The sequence below is a fragment of the Pseudochaenichthys georgianus genome, chromosome 3 (assembly GCF_902827115.2).
Source record: "Pseudochaenichthys georgianus chromosome 3, fPseGeo1.2, whole genome shotgun sequence".
Lineage (NCBI taxonomy): Eukaryota > Metazoa > Chordata > Actinopteri > Perciformes > Channichthyidae > Pseudochaenichthys > Pseudochaenichthys georgianus.
In genome coordinates this window covers 11,275,969-11,294,959 of record NC_047505.1, presented here as the reverse complement: position 1 = coordinate 11,294,959, position 18,991 = coordinate 11,275,969, and the positions used below count along the sequence as shown (strand labels likewise).

The 18,991-nt window shown below is 43.9% G+C and overlaps 1 protein-coding gene across 1 annotated transcript in view; it reads right to left on the bottom strand.

Moving 5' to 3' along the window:
* The window catches only part of LOC117462655 (dynein axonemal heavy chain 5-like), a 112,591-nt gene that overhangs the window by 6,886 nt on the left and 86,714 nt on the right, over nucleotides 1-18,991 (bottom strand). Inside the window, 28 exon segments of the mRNA XM_034104922.2 lie at nucleotides 25-242; nucleotides 575-739; nucleotides 1,257-1,406; nucleotides 1,486-1,607; nucleotides 1,689-1,815; nucleotides 2,380-2,631; nucleotides 2,725-2,895; nucleotides 4,510-4,692; nucleotides 4,828-4,983; nucleotides 6,460-6,654; nucleotides 6,892-7,068; nucleotides 8,240-8,353; nucleotides 8,575-8,679; nucleotides 8,771-8,938; nucleotides 9,544-9,657; nucleotides 9,736-9,837; nucleotides 12,027-12,161; nucleotides 12,649-12,794; nucleotides 13,256-13,412; nucleotides 13,493-13,651; nucleotides 13,912-14,141; nucleotides 14,242-14,363; nucleotides 14,681-14,835; nucleotides 16,042-16,152; nucleotides 16,728-16,859; nucleotides 17,364-17,504; nucleotides 17,850-17,915; nucleotides 18,611-18,847. Of these exon segments, the coding sequence (XP_033960813.1) occupies nucleotides 25-242; nucleotides 575-739; nucleotides 1,257-1,406; nucleotides 1,486-1,607; nucleotides 1,689-1,815; nucleotides 2,380-2,631; nucleotides 2,725-2,895; nucleotides 4,510-4,692; nucleotides 4,828-4,983; nucleotides 6,460-6,654; nucleotides 6,892-7,068; nucleotides 8,240-8,353; nucleotides 8,575-8,679; nucleotides 8,771-8,938; nucleotides 9,544-9,657; nucleotides 9,736-9,837; nucleotides 12,027-12,161; nucleotides 12,649-12,794; nucleotides 13,256-13,412; nucleotides 13,493-13,651; nucleotides 13,912-14,141; nucleotides 14,242-14,363; nucleotides 14,681-14,835; nucleotides 16,042-16,152; nucleotides 16,728-16,859; nucleotides 17,364-17,504; nucleotides 17,850-17,915; nucleotides 18,611-18,847 (4,310 nt within the window).

Genomic DNA, 18,991 nt, shown 5'->3' with positions numbered 1-18,991 from the left:
TCATCATTGGGTTTCTTGCGTTACCGCTCGTGCACGTCTGTCGTCAGCCACACACGGAAACCCTTATGCACGCTGTCTGCCGTCGCTGTGGTAACCGTCTCCAGCAGCTCTGGCAGGAAGTCCAGTCCCAGGTGGCAGTTCTGGAGGAGGAGCCAGCCGCCGTCCGTCATGCTGCCGGCCAATAGCCTGCGAGCGTGCACCTCCTGGCCCTGCCCCATGGAGATGGACCGGCACGGCGCCCCCTGCAGGCAGAGAGCATTCATTACATTACATTACATTACATTACATCACATGTCACTTGATAGACACTTTTATCCAAAGCGACTAATATACTCAATACTGTGGACAATCCCCACAGGAGCAATTTGGGGTGAAGTGTCTTCAGGGACACAACGACATGCTGTGGGGTTTGAACCTTTAATGCATTTCTGTCCATAACTCATCTATAAAGTACTGTTCAAACCTTCCCCTTTCCCTGACCTTGCATTGTCTCCTCTTGTTTGAACCTATTGAAATGTCCTGCACTGTCCCTCTCCCATCCTTCATGGTTCCTCTCTCCACTGATTGAGTTCACCTTGTTCTTGGCCAGCCTCTCTATGTTTTCGGTGGGATCGGAGCCCATGGACAGCAGACAGACCATCGGCGTCCTGCTGGCACTCTCTGCCAACATGGTGTCCAGGTCCAGAACCAAACCTTCAGCGTACTGTGGACCCAGGGAGTCCGAGATGTAGCGGCGCGCCTGCTCAACACACAGATACAACATGTGTGTTATTCTTGTTGACAGACATAGCAGGGAAATGAGACGAGCTGTGGGAGATATCTTCTGTAAAAGTATAATGTTATTAAGAGGTAATACATAACAAATAAGAACAGAGGGGAGGGGGAATAGCAGGATGATAAACAAACATTTGAATGCTGTTGGCATTGGACGTGGGGAAAAGCGGGAAAGGATGATTACTTTATGTTCTTAAAAATCAGTTTTTTGTTAGGGGAAGGAAAACGTCAAATGTAGTTATGAAGTAATCAGTGAGGGTACGTTCTCCACAGCAAGCTCCAAAAGGAGTGAGAGATAATATACAAACCATGATTTTGAGTTAAACTACAGGTACTACAGGCACACCAGCCGTTATATTGAATGTGTTCAGTGTTGTTCTTTTGGTTTAAGATATATATGTTATAGGAAAACACAGAACCAAATGACTTTCAGCGCACGTGTTATGTTTGCTGCAGTTTGCATTACTGTAAGGCCTTCAGACCTGAGCGGTGGTTCGGTCGGGACACCAGCTTCGTATGAGCAGAAGCTTCCGGAAGGTGTCGAGCTTCTCCTCGTACCCATCAGGCAGTGGGGCATCTTCTGGTGTTGGATGGTCAAACCACGCTCTCCAGGCGCGCTCGCTCTGGACCACCTGGACAGGAGGAGAGAACACTTTGGTGGGTCGGTGTCCCAGCTCCACCGGCTCACCTTCACCTGGGTCTGGGCTGTACCTGGGTCAGGATCTGGGAGAAGGGCTGCAGGCTGGAGAGCTGCACCAGGTTGAGCCAGGTCTGATCCAGGATCCAGCGCCGCGGTTTGGACTCCACAGAGTTCAGATCCAAAGAGGCTCCACCTACGAACACAAACAGCATTTTCTGTTGAAATACTCTGGTGTTTAAAAAGTAAACGATGGAGAGAAGGATGGGAGGGTGACCTTTAACGAAGGTGAGCACCTCGGGGTGCGAGATGTTTCGGGCCTGCAGGGCGATCTTCAGAGCCAGGAGCAGAGTGAACAGCAGTTTGTGTTCTTCATACAGACTCCTGGCTGTGTAACAGTACACCTGAGGGAGGGACACAGGATCCAGTTCAAATCATTACAGCAGACTCTTACAGGCTTGGAGTTCTAGGATGAATGCAGACTTTAGATCAGGAAGTGGACGTAGCCATAGCACGTCACCCATTGGTGTGTGGACTTCTGCTTCAAAGCTTCCAGTTTAGCATTTTGACATATTGGTCATGGCTATCTTGTTTCTGGCCTTCTCCAGCTTGTGTTTTTTGGATCTGGCTATCTTGATTTTTGGTTGTCCCTATCTAGGTTTCCAACCACATTGTGTCCCTATGGTGATGCTTCTTAATCATCCATTTTACCCACATGTGGACCATACTTTACTATATGAACATATTACCGTATTGAAGAAAAGAAAATGATGACTAATCAGAAAAGTGTAAACCAATAGACTTTTATTAGTCTAACTTATTTTGGCACCAAAGGAGTTGTCCCCTGCTGGATAGCAGAGAGAGTGAAATACACTTTTAAGACAGAGGTTATAAATATGTACAAATATAAAATGCAGATCATCTTTGCTGCTGGATGATTTAAGCGTCACGTCTTTTGACTAAAGCACCTTGTAGGTGAGGAAGCTGATAATGTTGCTGATGCGTTTGGAAGTGAGCGGAGACTTGGCGGATTGCAGCATGGACGAGTCAAAGAGTCCCAGGAACTGCAGCAGAGACGTCTGGTACATGACGTTGACCAGGGACATCTCCACGATGAGGAAGTATAGGATGCCCCCCCTGGTGGCCACCGGGCGGTACTCCTCCCTCGCCTGGTTGATCTTCAGCTCTGTCTCCGCTGCAACCGACAGCTTCTCACTAACCTGGAAGATGATTTGGTGTCATTTAAATTAGAGAGACTTTCAACATTACATTTCATGAAAGACAACCAGTAGGCTCACAGACAGAGACAGTACCTCCAGAGCAGTGGTCTTGGTGACCCTCAGCACCTCAATCAGAGACTGGTCCTCCACTAAGGACCCCTGGGTACTGGTCAGCCTGAACAGGAGACTGTCCTCCAGCTCCTGCATCTTCCTCTTGTTGGAAGTCACCTCCTCTAAAAGCTTTCCTCGCTCCGCTTCCAGCTCCTGAAATGTAGGATGCGAGCAGATATAAATGCACAGGCCTTGACTTTTCAAAAGAATCAGCGTGTTTTTCATTGCGGTGATTTTATCCTCAAATGTCACATTGGATTAAAGGCGTCAACACACAATGACAGTTTTCCCTTTTGTCAGGATAACAAGATCTACGCTCTCAGATTGGCCATTTAAGTATATCTTTTGGTGTCTATTTGGAACACAAACCAGAGTCCCATCCAGAAGGGTAACAGACACTGCTGGACTCAAGAAGCTTCATGTAGGCAACTAAAAACGCTAAATAACTATCTAGCTCAGGGGTCACCAACCTTTTTTAGGGTGAGGGCTACTTTCAAAAAATAAAACAAGTCGAGGGCTACTTTTACTCCTCTTTTTTTGTTTTTTGCAGTGTATATATTTAGCACATTTTAACATTATTATATGCTGACCTTTAACCTTTGTGTGCTGTGTGGGTCTGTGGGACCCGTTTGCAGTGTTTACTAAAACAAAATGTTTGCAATTTAATTAATGTAACCTTTTTTATTTGGGGGTGGATCTCACATCCTCTAGAGGGGTCCTCACCACCTCATGAGCATGCATGGAAGATTTTTTTTAAAATGTTGAAGTGAAATGCATCAATCTGGTGCACTTTGAGCACAACATGAATGTATGGATACAGCTCTCAACACTCTATGAAAGGGAGCTGTATTTTCAATAATCCAAACATCTTTAGAATATGATCACAACCAATAACAAATCATTTAAACTTGTTTATTCTTATCTTATGTTACCTATTAGCATTCTTTCTTTTTCTTTATGCATATTTTACTAACCACTCCCCTTTTAAACTGATTTGTTTACTGTCCTATAGTACACATTGGAATTATTTCTTACTTTATCTATATTAAATAGATAAAGGTGTGCTCTCCCTAGCTCTCTTTCTCTCCGTCTCTCTCTCTCTCCCTCTCTCCCTCCCTCCCTAGCTCGCTCACTCTCTCTCTCTGTCTCGCTCGCTCACAAAGGCTGTGTGCTCCTCCGTGGCGATGACGGCTTGCGTTAAAAAATAATAATAAACATATTTGTAAAGTGGGGACACAAAGGTGATTTCGAAAATTGCGGGGGACATGTCCCCAGTGGAAATTACGCCATGCGTGTGTGTGCGTCAAGTGCAATAAATATATAAGTTACAACACACAGAGTACAACTCTGCCCCTCATGTGTTGTATAGGCTGTATTATAGGCTGTTCAATGCGGCTGATGTGTAGTGTAGATTCTGCCAGAAGGAAAACCAGCAGGGAGGTGCCACATTGGTTTTCTTCCCGACTGCAACGCTGGTCCCGCAAATCAAGCAAGAACGTGATTGGTCGATATTCATTGTGGGGGTGGGGGGAGGGGTGTTATAGAGTTGTAGTAAGTAGATAGAGTTTGCTATGATTTAGGTTTCGTTTATGCATAGGGTAGATTCTTTTAATTACATTTCCTTTTTTGTTTTGTGTATTTTATACATTTTGGATTTGCTTGGCGAGCTATCTTTAGAACATGCCCGGCGGGCGACTCACGTTGCCCCTGCGGGCGACTAAGTGCCCGCGGGCACCGTGTTGGCTACCCCTGATCTAGCTGAATGACCTGTTTCTCCAGCAGGATGACCCTCCCCAGCAGCTGGTCCTCCAGGCCTCGCTGGGTGACTGTGAAGTCCACCACAGCCGTCCTGGCGCTGACCTCAGGGCTGTACGCAGGGTTTGCCAGCTTGGTGGTGATGTAGAGCGTGAAGCCCTTCATCACATCCACCTCCTTGTCTCCTACCTTCACCTGTAGGCGAGAGAGAGAAGAGGAAATCACATTGGGAATGAATACGTCTGGTTGGACGTATATACAGTATAGAGAGGGGATATGACAGAGTACGCTTGAAATGCATGTAGGAGAAAGACTTCACAGGAGTCCTACTTTATAAGTGGATCCAGACTTGATGTAGTTTTTGTCCAGTATGTTGTCCAGGACAGGGTCCAGTTCCTCCCCAACGTCCTCCAGCAGCAGGGGGCGCCCCAGAGACAGACTGTCCTCCAGGTGAGAGCGGAAATATTTATGGTTCAGAGACGTCACCTGGGACACAGACAGAGACAATATAAGGAACATGCCTTCAAGTGCCCTAAACCTGCGTTTTCTCTACGATCCAGCAGTGACTGCAGAACAAATCTGATCTTATAAAAATCTATGAGAAAATGAACCAAAAAAGACTTCCGAAAACCAAGTTGGTGACGGACAAATATTAAATGTAGATCGGCAAAGCATTGTCAGGGTCAAATGAACCAAGATGAACCCGCCAAAACACAACATTGTGATGGCTAAAAAACAAGATGGTGACGGAGATGATGATGGACTGAATGAAGATGGTGACGGAGATGATGATGGACTGAATCAAGATGGTGACGGAGATGATGATGGACTGAATCAAGATGGTGACGGTCGGAGATGATGATGGACTGAATGAAGATGGTGACGGAGATGATGATGGACTGAATCAAGATGGTGACGGAGATGATGATGGACTGAATCAAGATGGTGACGGTCGGAGATGATGATGGACTGAATCAAGATGGTGACGGAGATGATGATGGACTGAATCAAGATGGTGACGGAGATGATGATGGACTGAATCAAGATGGTGACGGTCGGAGATGATGATGGACTGAATCAAGATGGTGACGGAGATGATGATGGACTGAATCAAGATGGTGACGGAGATGATGATGGACTGAATCAAGATGGTGACGGAGATGATGATGGACTGAATCAAGATGGTGACGGAGATGATGATGGACTGAATGAAGATGGTGACGGAGATGATGATGGACTGAATCAAGATGGTGACGGAGATGATGATGGACTGAATCAAGATGGTGACGGAGATGATGATGGACTGAATCAAGATGGTGACGGAGATGATGATGGACTGAATGAAGATGGTGACGGAGATGATGATGGACTGAATCAAGATGGTGACGGAGATGATGATGGACTGAATCAAGATGGTGACGGAGATGATGATGGACTGAATCAAGATGGTGACGGAGATGATGATGGACTGAATGAAGATGGTGACGGAGATGATGATGGACTGAATCAAGATGGTGACGGAGATGATGATGGACTGAATCAAGATGGTGACGGAGATGATGATGGACTGAATCAAGATGGTGACGGAGATGATGATGGACTGAATCAAGATGGTGACGGAGATGATGATGGACTGAATCAAGATGGTGACGGAGATGATGATGGACTGAATCAAGATGGTGACGGAGATGATGATGGACTGAATCAAGATGGTGACGGAGATGATGATGGACTGAATCAAGATGGTGACGGAGATGATGATGGACTGAATCAAGATGGTGACGGAGATGATGATGGACTGAATCAAGATGGTGACGGCCCAAAATGAAGTTGTTGGCAGCCATAATGCCAACATCGAGGCTTCAAAACAGCAAACCGTAGAGGGCGTAAGAGTCACCACGCCTTTGTATCTGTATGGTCAGCACTCGGATTACATTTGTTTAATGTGTTCATACTACTCACCTGCAGCTGCTGGTCCCGCTCCCTGTTCTGGATCCAGGTCTTGCCCTGGCCCTGGGGGTCTATCAGCAGCGGGTAGCGGGACGCCTTGGTCACCACGATGCCGTTCTGGATGGACAGGTCGTCGCTGGGTAACCCCTGCAGGCTCCACTCGCTCACCGTGGTGTTGTCTACCAGCAGGCCAATCACGTTCAAGTCCTGCGGAGAATTGAATATTTCCTTATTTCTTTTTAAAACTCCTCACAAGAGAGTCTAGATGTTGCTTGTAGATGTGGCAAAGAAAACGTACATATATGTATTTCTTTGACAAGACAGGCCAAATCTTTGAATATATTTATCACAGGAGGATGTGGCTCAGTGCGTTACTTCACTTTTAGATCAAACAATGTTTTTGGAGGGGAACGCGGGCGGAGCGACACAATGTGAAGTACTCACAGGGCTGAAGGGGATGAGCCTCTGCTCCATCTCTCTCTTCCACAGCTCCAGCAGCAGGCTGCGGTACTCCTGGTTGAAGGGCCCGGCGTAGGACAGGAAGCCTGCGGACAGAAGGACGTCCCCCACCAGGTGTGTGATCTGCGTCTGAAACCCAGCGCTGCTCTCAGTCCAACGCACCTGAAACACAGCCGGACCAGGGGACCAGATCAGGCATGTCCAACGTCCAATCACGGGTCAGATTAAGTGCGACCCGCAGTAATTGTTGCCTTTGTTTGTGGGCCTATGAACTGGATTGAATTTATGTCTGGGTTGTAACCAACTGGACTCGTATCTAAAGCGGAGAGTCTTTTCACCACACACACCGCACACACACACACACACACAACACACACAAACACACACACACAACACACACACACCACACACAGCACACACACGCAGCACACACACACACACCACACACACACACACACACACACACACACACACACACGCACACACACGCCCACAACACACACACACACACACACACACTACACACAACACACACACACACACACACCCACACACACACACACACACACACACACACACACACCACACACACACACACACACACACACACACACACACACACACACACAACACACACACACCACTGATCTTATATGCGTCACTTTCCCCCATGAAATATATCTGATGAAAATGGAAATGGATGTGTGATCTATATTGTATTGCCTTTCGGTGACGGATGAGATTTTCCCAAAGTAATTCATTTGTGTATCCCGTACTTTTCGGACTATAAAGCGCACCTGCATATGAGCCGCAGCAGCTAAATTGTCCGTCTGTCTTGCTCTCGTTCTGTCTCTCGGTTCCACTTTTACTTTGGGGCGCTACCTGTCTCACTCTTTTCCTGCTGGAGCCCGCCGCTTAAAGGTGGCGGGCGCGGACCGGTCATAGAGCCCGTAGTGTTAAAGGTGGTTAATTTTACCTGTAGAATCCATAGATGTAGGAGGTTCCCTAGTGGCCGTTAGCTGTATAAAGAAAATGGGGAAAAAAGTCGTGGCTTATAGTCCGAAAAGTACGGCAGTTTAGTTTATTATTTGTCAGACCTGATTCTGACTGACACCCCACTTTATTAAAAATAGGTCAAAGGCGCTTCCAAGTTTAAGGTATTCCATATACCTGTAGCTCGTCAATGTTACCCGACTCTCCAGAAGTGAATAAAAGGCTTTCAGAGTTGTTCACGCCTGCCTTATATTTGGTTTCATTGCCATTTGAAAAATAAAGATAATTGTGATATCAGTGAAAAAGTTGGGACACCTTTAGATGGGTGGATGACACTGACCTTCTCCCCCCCCAGCCCCTCGATCAGAGCAGTAGCGTTGGACATCTTGCGGCGGCAGGCCTGGGCGTCCTCCTCCAGGTCATGCGTCTCCTTCATGGCAGCGTCGTAAAGCGCCTGAAGGTTATGAGACGTTGTTTGATATTATGTCACATTAAAGTGGGAAATCTACGAGAAAAAACTCACAAATGTTAAAGAATGGTTTTAAAAGATATTTTGAGGAATGTATTAATGCTCAAAATAGAGACCACTTGCTGTACGGCTGAAGTACAACTAGAACTCAGCCTTCAATGACAACACATCTTCAAATCAAAAGAATATATAGAAGAAGGAGATACCTTCACGGAGTCCAGCTCCCGCTGTTTGGCGTCCAGCTGGTCCTGAGCATGAGTGAGTTCAGTCTGAGCGACCACCAGGCGAGCCTCCTGCAGAGCCAGGTTAGCCTGAACACAAACAGAGGCATGACGCGACACAGTAACACATCTGTGTGTTGTGTTCAGGCTCTGTTCACACTGCCCTCCTCTGCGTGTGTACCTTCAGAGGCAGCACCTCCTTGTTGATGGAGAAGAAGTCGGCCATGGCCTGGGTCCAGGAGCAGAGTCCGGCCACGTTCCCGCAGATCCTCTTGGCTGACTCCAGGTTGTAGTCGTCCATATCCAGGTAGGGAGCAAGCAGCTCCACCACCTCCTCTGTGATGGAGTCCTGCAGCACACACACACACACACACACACACACACACACACACACACACACACACACACACACACACACACACACACACACACACACACACACACACACACACACACACACACACACACACACACACACACACACACACACACACACACACACACACACACACACACACACACACCACACACACACACACACACACACACACACACACACACACACACACACACACACACACACACACACACACACACACACACACACGATTCTAGTATATCCTCACGTTGATCACCAAAAGGTAATAAGCCAAATAAAAGAGTACATCTATGAAAACACTTGAATATTCTTTGAGATTATAGTTGGGAATGTAAGAAAACAATTTTGTGATATATGTTTAATATTTGAAGGTGAGTTTTAAATTTAATTTAAGATTTCTTTCTGACAAATCTATGTTTTTTAAATCTCAGAGTATATTGCTCAGAGGAAATGTGTGAGTTTAATCTCTGACAGTCATTAGTTCCCTTTAAATGACCCTCCTCTTCCAGCTCCGCAACTCATCAATCATTGTTTTGACCTGAGGATCTTCACATGTATCATAATATAAAGGAGACCTTGCTGAAGTTGAGCAGCATGCTGAGGAAGGATGAGTTCTGCATCAGCTTCATGGCCTCGGCCCACGAAGGTCTGGGACACGGCCGCTCAGGGTCAGCGCTCACCGCGTCGATCTGTGGACAAGAAGTCGAAAGAGTGAGATGGATGAGAAAGTGTGTGAGGAGATTTCACTTCAGACGAGACTCGGAGACCTTTCTCTGGAACAGCAGCAGCACGGCGTCCATGATCCTCATGATGAGGTGAGGAGGCTTCTGCAGCTTCCTCACTGTGGCGATGTCCGCCGGCTTAATGGTCTGTAATGTGGAGAGGTGGCTTCAGGAATAAAGCATGGCATACCAAAGGACCCTACCAACAGGCCTGCATGCTGTAGAGTCAAGGCCTACATCTTCAGTCGGTGGCTTTAAGTATGGTTTTATTGTCTCGTGTTTTACAATTGTTATATGTATATTTATATAGACTTTTTATATATGTATTGATGTACAACACGTTTTTTTATTGTAAGTAAAGTTGGATTGGATTTAAATAATCTTGCTTCAAATGTATGAATGTACTTAATAATTAAACTGCGTCAAGGATATCATTTTCTCGTCACTTTTATAACATTTTTAGTTTAAAAGCTCATCTTAAAAAAATATTTGTCTAATGCAGGGGTCTCCAACCTTTCTCCACCTGAGAGCTACTTTGAAAAAATGAAAGTGGCCAAGAGCTACTTGCATCGCATCGCTTACATTTATTCACATAGCACTCATCAGTTGAATTAAGCTACTTTTGTGTGAAATTGCAATACCTAAAGCTTATCTAAAATCTTAACTTCACATCAAGGTCCAAGAAAACGACAATTTCTCACATATTAATATGGACAACATAGTAAGTACTTATTATGGCCCACATAGTAAATACATCGCCTTAATAACCACCTTGCAAGCATCTTATGGCACGTGTGTAAAATAAGTGCATTCACTCTTTTTTACAGTTAGTGAGATGACTGGCGCTGCATGGAGTCCACCATACAGGTGTATGCTGGACTCACTTAGGTTCACTCTAATGGAGTCATTTACATGTTGATCAGTCGGTCTTGTTCTGTATTTAGATTTCATTCATGTCAGAAAAAGCTGCTTCACAAAGGCAATTAGAGCCACATAAAGCAGACAGGTTCAGTGCTGCTTGGTGATGTTCTTATAGTTGTCTGAGCGTACAAGGCTCCAGAAATGTTGTGAGTTTTGCTGAGACTTAAGCTGAACATGATTTTGGAGATTTATAACCTCCATCTCCAGGATCGACACTGAACAGTTCAGCCATCTTTTCTTCTTCTTCGTGTTGACATGAAATTATAAACCATAATTAATCAATTGTATAGGTCTAGCCTCCCTATATCTGTGTGTGACATTTTTCCATCCTCAAAAACAAAAAACTAATACAGCTGCAGTCGAGCAGCAGCTTCTAGCAACGGTCTTCTGTTAAAAAAAGGACACTGAATGTCTTGAATGAGGCTTCACACACATGAAGTCTGAACACAGCAGACAACAGGAGTATTACAACAGCATTATAAAAAATAGTGCATGTGGGTGCACACTTACATTCTCTGTCTTACTGTGACATGAATCCCATGAATGTATGAGACTAAGTTAGCTTCATCATCTCAATCAGTGATTAAGTGAATAATAAAGTTTCTATCAGGTCACTGTCAGCCTGTCACTCTTATTAGTAGTTATTTTTCAGGAGGGGGCGGGGCTTGGAGGAACGGAGAGGAGACGGTGATCGCGGAAGCTTTCCTCCTGCCTTCACAAACTTTACACGCGTATGTATCAACTGAAAATAGCAAGAGGACTTTCATACTCTGCAATACAAGACTTGATTAAATCCACCAAAAACCTGACATGACGATAACGAGTGTTTTTCAAAAAACACAAATCCCTCCCTGTGTGTCTCTGAGCCGCAGCGACAGGGCCTGATTCAGAGCGGGTCATTCTGCTGTTGGTTCTGGACTGGTGCTGCTGGAGAAAGCAGACTGCTCCGTGTGTGGTGTCGCTGTGCCGCTGTCACGTCTGTTCCTTGATCTCTGCGTCACGGACCAATTTTATATTCGTGTGACAGAAACAATTCTAAAATAAAAAAAACTTTATTGTGCGGCCGAAAAATCAAGAAGCAGCGTTACTACGCTATAATCGATAATCGAGCGGCGAGCTACTGAAAAGCTGCCCGGGAGCTACCGGTAGCTCGCGATCGACGTGTTGGAGATCCCTGGTCTAATGCCTAAAACATAATTGTGTGTCTCTGTGGTCATGTTGTGTCCGTTTAAGGTCTTTTGTATCTCTTTGTTGTTAAATTGTTTGTCTTTGTTGTAATCTTTTGTTTGTTTTTGGTCATTTTGTGTCATTCTGAGTCTCCTGTGTGTGTGTGTGTGTGTGTGTGTGTGTGTGTGTGTGTGTGTGTGTGTGTGTGTGTGTGTGTGTGTGTGTGTGTGTGTGTGTGTGTGTGTGACCTGTAGTGCGTCCTCAGCAGCCTGCAGTGCTGGTTTGGCAGCCTCCAGTTTGGTCTCTGCAGAAGCCTTATCAGCTTCTATCTCGTCGACGATGAGCTGAGCTTTGTCCTTCACCTTCTGCACCTGCTGCTTCACCTGAACAGGGATCACAAATGGGTTGGTCTTTACTCCACAACAAGCTGACAAACACAAACAACCGTGTGTTCTATCAGCTAACAAACCACTTCCACATCCAGCAGATCAACAGGTTACATCAGAAAGCATGGAGACTGAAGCAGACATGAGCAGCCGCACAACCAATAGCTACAATATGTTAACAAGCTTACGGTTAAGGGGCTTTACAAAAATACAAACCATAGATAGGGAACCATAAAGGTGATACATACAAAATAAATCATATAAGAAAATGATCAAAGTTTTGCCCTTCGAGAATTTCATTATCATGTATTTTATTTTTATTAATTTTGATATTTTAAGATTTTTTTCTTTATGTGGAGCTCTATTGACTTTGTTTGATAAGTGCTATATATACAAATGTTGAGTATACATTATTTAAATAAATCCCACATTCCTCCTGATTTCACATTGTGATGTTTTTCTAAAGTAGTGTGTCTTGTGGGACCTTTTCCGCAGCCTGAGCTTTGGCCATGACCTCCTGCAGGACCTCCTCTGCCCTCTGGGAGGCGACGGCGAGCTCCTGCTCCTTCAGCTGCAGCTCCTCTGAGAGGAGAGACACCGCCTGCTCCGCCTCCATCAGCTTACACAGACCTGCAGGAAACAACAACAACAACAAACTGAATATTACACTGGTTATTCTTTCACTTATCAACACAAAAAAAAGAGGATGTTTTTTTAATCATCTTGTGTCTAAAGAGTTGCAACTATTTTGCAGATTATTTTATCTGATCTCCTCAAATGTCTTATTTATTAACATGTTTATTAATATTTTGAGAACTTCTTCTTATTGTCTGAAGGATTAAAGAAACCAGAACATATTCCTATTTAATAATCTGTGTTCAGAGAATTTTAAATAGACACATCTAATTGAATGATCTTTGCAGCTCTATTGCAAAACAAACACATATTTCAGTTTACTGTTAAAAGAAAAGCCTTGGATATTCTCCTTAGAGAAGCTGGAACCAAAGATTTTAGGAATTTATGCTTAAAAAAGAATAATACTAATTAATGACGATTAAGCTTATACTATTATATTAACACGAAAGCCTCACCCGTCTTCATGCGCTCTGCGAGTGTGCCAACGTCGGCCATCTTGTGTGCGTAGATGACCTTGTAGCTGGAGATGAAGGACAGGTAGGATTTTGGCGTCACAAACGTTTGGCGGCGGAATCGCTCAAAATACTCGGCACACTTCTCGGCCACCAGGTCCTGCAGAGGTTAGAGGTCATGTGATCAGTCAGCTGATGATGATAAATGAAAACACACCTGATCGTCATGGTGAGCACTACCTGAAAGGTTCCCATGGTAACCACTATGCTTCGCTTAACATCCTCCGAGCAGCGCAGATCGTGGTGCTGGGACAGGAAGTGATGCGACACGGCCACAAGGGCGTCGCGGGGCCAGCGCTGGAACCAGTCCACGGTGCAGCCTGAGATCAGGCCCGGGAACTATAGAGGGCAACGGACAGAGGTCACTGAAACTTTTCATCCATGACACCTTTCACTCACTATCCCTGCACTGCAGCTCAACAAATAGAACACTTTTGGAACAATACAATACATCACAACAATACTTTGCACATTTCTGGAGAGGAAAGGAGACAAGGAGAGGAACGGACGGACAAGGAGACTAGAGATGACAAGGAAAGGAGATTATGAGAGATAAGGAAAGAACAATGAAAGGAGAGGAAACAAAGCCCTCTCCTCACCTTTAACGCTCGATTCCGAAACTTTTCCCCGACTGGCGAGAAGCAGAGGACGACGTGGAGGTTGCTCCGCACTCGGGACAGGAAGAAGTCGTACAGGTTCTCAGAGGTCGGAGGTCGGCGGGGGTGCTGCCGCTTCATCACAGGAATCAGATCCTGAGAGATGTCGTCCAGCTCATCACGAGCAAACAGGTTAGAGACTTCACCGCTCGCCAGCACATTGTTCATGTATTCTGGAGAGGAGGGGGGGGGTAGAAGAGAAAGGGACAAATTCAAGTGTACAGGACACCTGCATGTCCCTATGGCGATGTATAATGGTTTATCTTATCTTACCAAGGAAGGCCTCGTCTTTGATGTCATTGTCAGTGAAGAGGAAAGTGACTCCTCTTCCTCGCTGACCAGCGATACGATACAAGGTCTTCAGATCCTCCAGCAGGTTACTGCTGCTGTACGACCTGCAGCATGTACACATATAAATGTCATTTTTTAGTTTCTATCTTAAAAGATAAAATGACCGAAAGAATACTTAGTTCATAAGTATTTTCAACTATGAGATGATTAGACCATTATGGGGTCTATTCAATTCAAACATGATCTATAATGGGATTTAAAAAATATTAACCAATTGATTTAGGTATGTGCTGCACGATAAAGGAACGTACTCTTGGTGGATGAACATTTTAAAGACCCCTAAATAAACCTGTGCGTGTGTGTGTGTGTGTGTGTGTGTGTGTGTGTGTGTGTGTGTGTGTGTGTGTGTGTTGCTTCAGACCTGGTCAGTGTGATCTGAAAAGTTTGGTACCCTGCAATGAACGACGCCAGCCTGGTTAGGCTCTGCTTCCCTGACCCCCCCACCCCCACCAGCAGGGCGTTCCCCTGCGGCGTCCGCAGGACCCTCGAGATTCGCATCAGGTGGGTCATCGCGTCCTGCAGACAAAGAGGGGTGGGTTACCATGAGAAAAACACTGAAAGGGCAAAAGTGTATTTATATATATATATATTGTAAAACCAGAGAAAAGTTTTCCTTACAGCTGCATGTTTCTTTATGTTCAAAAAGCTCTCATATTTTTCTCATCCTGCCTGTGTGCACCTCTTTTTACCCTCTGTCTGAAACCAGAGCCCAGTCTGCTCTGATTGGTTAGCATGGCCGACTCTTACGTATCGTCCACACGGTTCCGTCGCGTTGAAGCTTGCCGGTGGGCGTGTCTGGCGCGCGACCAACAACCAATCACATTAATCTCCCGCCCCAGACACACTAGCACGCGGTTTGATTGGCTAGAGCTTGTACTGGCATATGATTTGATTCGCTGGCGCTTCCTTCGACGCTTGAAAAGTTGAACTTTTCTCATCTTTCGAAGCGAGCAACGGAGGCAAAGCGACGGAACCACAATGCAGTTCGGCAAAGCTTCACGTCACCCCATTCAAAGCGAATGGGAAGCATGCGTTGAAGCACGCGACGGAACCGTGTGGAAGTACCGTTAGCCTATCACGTACAATGTGTCGGAGCGCTAGCCAATAGAAGCGCAAGTTTTAAATGGTGATGTCATTATGTTACGGAAGTAAACAAAGGAGTCCAATGGAGGCGTTTCATGCGGGGGTTTTGTATAGATTTGTGTGCACCATTTACATGCACAAAAACCTATACAACACACTACAGGAAACAGAGAACCCCCAAAAAGCATAATAAGGCCTCTTTTGTATGAATGTACCTAAACATCAGCAAGCAATTGTGTTGCATTAATAAACGTGATAAACAACACATATTTTAAGTTTACTTTGAAATGGCACCATACTAGTTACAAGTGGGGTCTGTTCTTTTCCTTATAATTCAGACACTTGTAAAATGACACTGAATGTAACATGGAAGTTTATTTTGAAAATAAAGTATGCATGTTACTGATGTAGACTTTGCATTTCCAGTGAAAGTGGACGTTTTTTTTGTTGGGAAAACTGAGACTGATGCGCGGGGGTTCGTGGGGCTTTAATTGTGTACGTGAATACTGGTAACATAAAAGTCAAGTGTTTTTTTATTATCATTTATAAATAGAAAAATAAAGGCTAAAATAAGTTGCTGTTTGGATGAACCTGCATTATGTCCACCTCATGAAGGTGATATAGAGAAATAGTGATTACCATGAAGAAGACCAGGTCCATGGCTCCGCCCCTCACCGTCTCGTTGTACTGCAGCTGGAAAACAGACAGCCGCTCTGCCAGGACGTCCAGTGATGGGATTGGCTCATACACCTGTCAATTATATATATAAAAATAAAACATTATGCTAAGGTACATAAATAATGATTGGCAATATTTGGCAAGGCTCACAAGAAACCTATTTCAGTCGCAGAAAATATGATTTTTTTTAAGCTTTTGCTTCTTGATTAGCCAGAGGACTAGCGCTGTGAATTTAAGATGGTTGACATCATTTCTTGTTGAAGATAATGTGCTGTTCAACTAGGAGCTTTGCTCGGAAACGTAATGCTCCATAGCAACCATTTTGACATACAGTACGCATAAAGCAGAAGAGTCACACCTGATTCTGCACTAGTGTTGTACTACTGTGCCCATATTATATGTAGTTTACTTATATGTAGATTTCTTACATTTTGTTATGGTTTCCATTAAATCATACTTTTTTTGTTTTCTGTATTTATTTAGTCATTTGAATTATTAAATTGAATTTTGTATATCTTTGTATAACATTGAATGTTCTTATATGTGCATGTAAGTTATTTGAAATATCAATATAAATATATTGTGTGTATTCAAGTGTATTGTATTGATTGTATTTCATATGGCTGTAATCTGCCCGGATGGAGGACCTTTGGAGCCTCCAGCTCTCCGTCCTCAGGGTCGTCTCCCGTCGCCTCCGGAGCTTCACGCAGGAAGTCTACGAAGAAGCTGTCCCACTGAGCATGCTCAATCACAGCTTTCCCATGATCCTCTACTGTGATCTGAAGAGTGGGAAGGGGTTAGACAAAAAATAAAACAGCTGTCAAATAATCAATCAAACTTTGCTTAGTGCAGATGACAGACAAGTGTGAACCTAAAGAAACGGAGATATCCCTACATTGAACAATTTAGCCATTTGAGACCAATGGGACTATACAAATTAAAAAAATGAAACTAAGTATATCTGAATGCTTTGATAACAGTATTATTAGTTAAAAAGCGTTATATAAAACACTATTTATTTTCTTCTGTTCACTTCCGGGACATTTTGAGCATTTTGCACATAATTGTAAAATACTTGTCTTTTATTATAAACGTTATAAATTGTTGTATTTTATTATTTGATTTTGATGTTCATGCATTACAGCATCATGTATTTCACTACACCTTTATTGTTGCTTTTTTGGTCATCAATTTGACCATCTAAAATAAGAACATAAATGATGTCTAAAAGGAAGAAGAAAAGGTTGATCAGTGGTATAAAAACAATGTATAAACAGGCACACCTTCTCCATGATGCCGTTGAAGGTCTTTCTGTCGGAGTCGTCGATGAAGCGGTCGGCGATCACGCGACAACATTCGTGATGGAAGAGAGCGGAGAGCAGCTCGGAGCTCTGACACACCTCCGACCTCACCGTCAGGATGCCCTGAACACACCACACACCAATGACTCAGCCCTAACTAAATACTACTATTGGAAGGAGGAATATTTGTGTTTAATGGTCAATCCACAAATGCAGCACTTCAATACACATAGAATTGCAGATTTACAACTGACAACAAATAATACTTTATGAGACAAATTACAAAGATTTATTCAAAAATAGACATGTAAATGTCCACATCATGGCACAGTTAGAAGTGACTCAAAATGGCTATAACGACATGACGATAAGGAGACAATAAAGAAATAAAAGAGAAAATGATAAGAGTTTTTATTGTCAGATGTATTTAAGTAAAAATAGAAATGAAAATGTTCCCGTGTTTTCTACCTGCCAGATTCTGCTGAGGTCCCTCAGGTTGAAGATGTAGTGAAACTTAGCAGGAGACGGCAACATCTGAGGAAACACAGAGTAGCTTTCATAACGTGTTCACATTTGGTTCATATCTGCTGCATGTGACAGCCGGACAAACATTCAAACTAACAACAATCAATCAATCCCAAACACAGGGACCAAAGTTATCGTTGGACATGGACTGAGGGTCAAATAGCTGAAAAATAACTGCTGAGAAAATGTGTGAACAGGTGCTTCAGGCCTTCAGAATACAATCATTATCATTGTGCAACATTATAATCCTGCACAAGAGCTTTTTTGACAATATATTACATTATTCATTTGTCAAAACCCTTGAATATTAAAATGTGAAAATACTACGACTGCACTTAATGCTCTTATAATAAACGACATATTAGATTGTGTTTATGTCAAAAGTACAAAACATGCTGATTGTCAGCCAGTACGGTGTTAAAGAAGTTCGTTATAGTATTATCACTTTTAACACGACACTTATTTATTGATGCATGTGTGGATTTGGTACGTATTCAAATTAAATACGAAAAAAAACTCTTGCTTTTATTAACAGATTACTTTTTAATTATTACATGTCAAATAAATATATAATATAAATGTTTCCCAAAAAGGTGTCAAAGAGAATCAAAATCCTAATAATTATATATTTGATAAATTCAGAAAGAAGAATGTGTTTTTGAATTTCACAAAGAAAAACAAGTATTTAAGATAACGTATTTTACCTTGGCCTTCACTGCCTGCCACACCCGTCTGGTGGTGGGCACGAGGGCGGAGGCGAGGGCGCAGACCCCGGGGGGGAAGCCCCTCTCTGGGCAGAAGTGTCCCCGAGCCACGGTGCCAAAGATCTTATCGATGGACGAGTTGGAGGGCAGCGTGCAGTTGAAGATGGAGAAGTGTCTCTTCAGACGCTCTGGGATGTCGTTACGACCCCCGCCCGGATGGATCATGGCGGCCACCAGCTGGGGAAGGTTATTCAAATGTTTACTTAGTCCAGGTTTAAAAGTGTTTGCAACCACCATAAAACACACTAAGCTAGCGTTTCTTAAACATTTGAAAGAAGGAGGAAGAAATAATTGGTCGATTTTCATATATTAATATAACTT